The sequence below is a fragment of the Peromyscus eremicus genome, chromosome 1 (assembly GCF_949786415.1).
Source record: "Peromyscus eremicus chromosome 1, PerEre_H2_v1, whole genome shotgun sequence".
Taxonomy (NCBI): domain Eukaryota; kingdom Metazoa; phylum Chordata; class Mammalia; order Rodentia; family Cricetidae; genus Peromyscus; species Peromyscus eremicus.
The window spans coordinates 178,605,494-178,611,168 of record NC_081416.1 but is presented as its reverse complement, the minus strand read 5'-3'; the positions used below and the strand labels follow the sequence as shown (position 1 = coordinate 178,611,168).

At 42.4% G+C, this 5,675-nt stretch overlaps 1 protein-coding gene across 1 annotated transcript; it reads left to right on the top strand.

The window, feature by feature from the left end:
* The first annotated feature begins 853 nt into the window (after positions 1-853).
* LOC131902594 (pre-mRNA cleavage complex 2 protein Pcf11-like) lies at positions 854-4,885 on the top strand. The gene has a single exon (XM_059253612.1). It carries the CDS (start codon positions 854-856, stop codon positions 4,883-4,885), a length of 4,032 nt encoding a protein of 1,343 aa, XP_059109595.1.
* The last annotated feature ends 790 nt before the right edge of the window (positions 4,886-5,675 follow it).

Below are 5,675 nucleotides of genomic sequence, written 5' to 3'. Positions count from 1 at the left end.
AGAGTGCAAGTTACTTAGCACATCTAAAAAGCAAAAGAATACGGATCTTTTTTCACAATTGCTTAATGGCTTTACATACTTCATAGAAGAATCCTAAATTCTGTCCATAACAAAGACTTACAGCTCAATTAAAACTCAGCAAACAAAAAACAAACAACAACGTATTAGGATAGAATCCCAAATATTTAGAAGCAGGGTGTGCACCATTCTCTCCTCCAAGGTTATAGTGATGTTCTTCATGGTTCTGTGTTTGTTTGTTTTTGTTTCTTTGAGACAGTGTTTCTGTGTGTAGCCCTGGTTGTTCTGGAAGTCACTCCATAGAGCTGGCTGGCCTCAAACTCAGAGATCCACCTTCCTTTGTCTCCCAAATGCTGGGATGAAAGGTGTGTGATATGACCTCCCACCAATTTTTTAAAATTTATTTATTGTTATTTACTGTGCACTGCTGTTTTGCATGCGTGTATGTCTGTGTGAAGGTCTAGACTTAACTTCACAGGTTCCATCCTAGGGAAAGGGCCATCATCTCAGACTTGACCTTACATGTTTCATCTTAGGGAAAGGATCACCATCTTAGACCGCCTGCTGTGCTTAGTTCAAGGAAGAACCTCTGGAAAGTTTAACAGGATCCAGATGCTCCTGGAGAGCTGGAAGTGGACAGAGATTCCCGGTGAAGCTGTGACTTTTCTTTCCCAAAGTTCCACCTGGGTCGTTCCCCATCATTCCTCCAAGGTCTGCATGCAGTGAAGTCTCAGCCTCAGGAGAACCAGGGAGCAAGGCTTAGGCTTCGGAAGGGAGAGGGCGTCCAGCGCTTCAACTTAGGTGGTAGCAGAACTTGGAGGGGGGCCTCAACACAATGTCAGAGCAAATGCCGGACAGGGCTGGGAATGCCGGAGCCCTGGAAGACATCTGTCGGGATTATCAGTCATCCCTGGAAAACCTGACTTTCAATAGCAAACCGCACATCAATATGCTGACCATTGTAGCTGAGGAGAACCTGCCCTTCGCCAAGGAGATCGTCTCTCTCATTGAGGCCCAAACGGCCAAGGCTCCTTCCTCAGAGAAGCTTCCTCTTATGTACCTTATAGATTCTATTGTGAAAAACGTTGGAAAAGAGTATCTCACTGCCTTTACTAAAAATCTGGTTGCAACATTTATCTGTGTGTTTGAAAAGGTGGATCAAAATACAAGAAAAAGTTTATTTAAATTACGTTCCACATGGGACGAAATATTCCCTTTGAAGAAACTTTATGCCTTAGATGTCAGAGTCAATTCATTAGATCCTGCTTGGCCTATTAAACCTCTGCCCCCTAATGTGAAGACATCTAGCATCCATGTGAATCCCAAAGTTTTAAATAAACCACTTGAGGAGCCTTCAGCACCAGGTACAGTGGTCAGCTCCCCCAGTATTTCCACTCCTCCAATTGTACCTGATGTACAGAAGAATCTTACTCAAGAACAACTACTAAGGCAAGAGATACTTGAAAAACAAAAACAGTTGTTAGAACTTCAGCAGAAAAACCTGGAGCTTCAGAAGGATAAAGATGAGCACATGAAATCATCTGAACACAGGCTGATTGGAAGTAGAAGTGAAATCATAAATGGCATTGTGCAAAAACAGGACATGGTTAAAGAAGAATTAGAAAAACAGGAGCCAAAACCAGGGAGATCAAGTACTCAAAAGAGATCAAGATCGAGGTCACCTAAGTCTTGGTCACCCAAAGGAAAGCAAAGAAGTATGTTTTCAACTTTGGCCCCCAAAGCTAGAAAGATGTATCAGTCAGGACTTACACGGTCACATATGGAAGATTTCCCAGCACATTCTAGGGAAGAAAGAAATGTTAAGAGAAGTACTAAGCAGGATGTTCGAGATCCTAGATGGCTGAAAAACATGCATGAAGATCGGCCTCAAGAAACTGCAAGTAAACATTCTATGACGTCAAATGCTGAGCCAAAAGAGGATATACAGAATTGGCAAAGCTCCAAGTCTGCAAAAAGATGGAAATCTGGTTGGGAAGAAAATAAATGCTTCCACCAGGGTGATGGACATAGTAAAGCACCTCATCTAAGGTATAGGGAGAGCTGGTCAAGCACTAAAGGAATCTTGTCACCTCAAACCCCAAAGCAGCACCATCGACCAAGGGTAGATGCCAATCTTCAGATTCCTAAACAGATAACTCTTGCAAGAAACAGAGAATTCATTCAAAAGACAAGTGAAAGTTTAGCTTCTGGTAAAATTTCACAGGATGAGTTCCTTGGTGTTGTGCATCAAATTCCACAGCTCTTTCAGTATCAAGAAGGTGGAGAAGAGGAGCAGAGATCTCCATTCAATGATCGATTTCCACTTAAGCGACCTAGATATAAAAATTCAGATAAACCATTTGTAGATGGCCCAGCATCAAGATTTGCTGCCCTTAATACAAATCAGTGGCTTACAGCTTTAGCTGAAGAGGGACCATTATTTGATGGGCCTGGTAGGCCATCTGTGAGGAGAGATGGCCCAGCCAACATGATTTTAGAAGGACCTAACAAATTAAGCCCTAGAATGGATGGACCTCCTACACTGGGTTCTGTTCGGTTTGATGTGTCACCAGGACAAATGGGGGGAGGAGGCCCTATGAGATTCCAAGGACCATATGGTCAGTTAGGAGATAGGTGCCCTTTGAGATTTGAAGTTTCTGCAGGACCAGTAGCAACACCTATGCGGTTTGAAGGGACAATTGTTCTCGGAGGAGGAGGAAGAGGAGGAGGAGGAACAGGAGGACGAGCAGGAGGAGGAGGAGGAGGAAATAGAGGAGGAGGGAGTTTTCTATTTGAAAGCTCACCTAGTGTGAGTTTTAAGGGATCCACGGGTGGTTTGGGATTTGAAGGAACTGGGGGTAAGCCTGTGGGTGGTCTGATGTCTGAAGGCCCTCATGGACAGCCTGTGGGCATTCTTAGATTTGATAATCCTCGATGTCAGCCTGTAGGTAGACTTAGATTTAAGGAGGGTCATGGTCCCTCAGGGGCAGTAATTAGGTTTGATGCGCCTCATGGTCAGCCGGGTGGTGCTATCAGATTTCAGGGTCCTTTGCTACAGCAAGGAATTGGAATGAGGTTTGAGGTTCCCCAAGGTCAGTCTGTAGCAAGTCTGAACTTGGAAAGACATAATCAACAAGGTGGGAATCTTAGGTCTGAGGGACCACATGGCCAACCAGGGCTTGGGATCAGATTTGAAGGACCTCTAGTAAAACAGGGAGGTGGAATGAGGTTTGATGGTCCTGTACCAGGAGGTGGTCTGAGAATTGAAGCACCTCTGGGTCAAGGTGGTCCAAGATTTGAAGGTTGTCATTCTCTAAGGTTTGATGGACAGCCAGGTCAGCCATCACTTTTGACAAGATTTGATGGAACATATGGCCAGCCAGGTCCTAGATTTGAAAGAAATGGTCAGCCAGGTCCACAGAGATTTGCTGGGCCACCTGAACAGCAGGTTCAACCGAGATTTGATAGTTTACCTCAACGATTTCATGGGCCACAACAGCAGCAGGCATCAAGATCTGATATTTTTATTGGTCTGAAAGGTACCCAACAAGACAATCATCCTTCACAAAGGCTTGAATCTTTCAATCAGACTTGCCCATATAATGACCCACCTGGCAATGCTTTGAATGTTCCATCTCCAGAATTACAGTTCCAAAGACATGAACAAATATTTGATACACCTCAAAAACCAAATTTTAATAGACCTCAAAGCCCTGGAAACCAGAATTTCTCAAATGCCCTTAGCAGAGCTTCAGGACACTATTTTGATGAAAAGAATCTTCAGAGTTCTCAGTTGGGAAACTTGGACACTTTACCTTGTCCAATGTCAGTAGGAGATATTCAGACATCTCAACAGCTTCTGACTGGTGTTGCTCAGCCAGTAACATTTGGCCAAGGACAACAATTGTTACCAGTTCATCCACAGAATGCTGGAGCTTTTATTCAAAATCCTTCAGGAAGTCTTCCTAAGGCATATCCTGATCATCATCTCAATGAGGTGGATGTAAATGAATTGTTTTCAAAACTGCTAAAAACAGGAATTCTCAAATTGCCACAGCCTGATTCAGCTATAACACAGGTAAATGAGGCTGATGCTCAGCTTCCCCCTGAAGAGGGAAAAGATCAGAATGAAGATCAAGATGTTCCAGATCTCACTAATTTTAAAACAGAAGAATTGAAACAACGTTATGACAGTATTATAAACCAGCTGTACACTGGGATTCAGTGTTCTTCTTGTGGAATGAGGTTTCTGACATCCCAGAGAGATGTTTATGCAGATCACTTGGACTGGCATTATCGACAAAATAGAACTGAGAAAGATGTTAGCAGAAAGGTCACTCATAGGCATTGGTACTACAGTTTAACAGACTGGATAGAATTTGAAGAAATAAATGATCTGGAAGAACGTGCAAAAAGCCAGTTTTTTGAACAGGTTCATGAAGAGGTTGTCCTCAAAACACAGGAGGCTACTGAACAAAAGGAGTTCCAAAGTGTCCCTGCTGGACCATTTGGAGCACTTGAGAGTTGTGAAATCTGTCAAGAACAATTTGAACAGTACTGGGATGAAGAGGAGGAGGAATGGCACTTAAAAAATGCTATTAGAGTAGACAGAAAGATTTACCATCCATCGTGTTATGCAGATGACCAAAACACATCTTCTTTTGATTGTACAACGTCTCCCATCAAGACGCCAGTTAAAAACCCTTGGAATATTATGTTGAACGTTGTCAAAAACGAACTGCAAAAACCCTGTGAAAGTCCCAAAGTTAAGGAAGAGCAAACTGATGTCCCATCAGCCTGTTCAGAAGAAAGAATAGCAACACCCACTGACATTAAAAAAGAAAATGATACAGTTGAGTCAGTTTAAATAAAGTGAGAAAGTATGATTTTGATTTTTAACAAAAGCTGCTGTTGGATCAAGAAGTTCAAGAATGTTTTATGTATTATAGACATATATCTCTATAAATTGTCTAGCTGAGGCAGGGCCTTCTATCATTTGGTTTATAAACACATTTTGGTATTTGCATTTCCCACTGCCTGCACAGTTTCAGGTGCTTGTTGTGTGGAAGTTCTGTAGATGAGTACAAAGTTATCACAATGAAATTGTATGTGTAAAAATGTATGATTTTCACTTGTGAACTGTAAATTAAAAATAAATGTATTTGCTATAAAAGAAACCTGTAAACTGGATTCCATAATGTGTACACAGAGGACGGGATGGAGTCCCAGGCAGACCCCTCGCATGCTTCTTCAGTCTCTGTGAGTTCATATGAGCTTTGATCATGTTGAGTTAGAATGCCTTGTGTTCTTGGTGTCCTCCATCCCCTCTGGGTCTTACACTTTTTCCTGCTCCCCTTCCAAAATGTTCCCTGATCTCTGAGGGGACAGACTGGTAGGAGACATCACATTTAGGGCAGAACATTCCAAGATCTCTCATTCTTTGTGTAATATCTGGCTGTGGGTCTCTATATTTGTTCCCATCTGAACAGGAGGAAGCTTCTCTGATGATGGCTGAGCAAGGCACTGATCTATAAGTATAGCAGAATGTCATTAGGAGTGAGTTTATTACTGTATCTTTCCTTTCTTTATAACAGTAATATGTGGTTTTACCCTAGGACTCTGGACTATGTATCTCTGGTTCTTTGTCACCCAAACAA

Coding starts and splice junctions, on each gene's coding strand:
- LOC131902594 (XM_059253612.1), top strand. CDS start 854: ATGTCAGAGCAAATGCCGGACAGGGCTGGGAATGCCGGAGCCCTGGAA.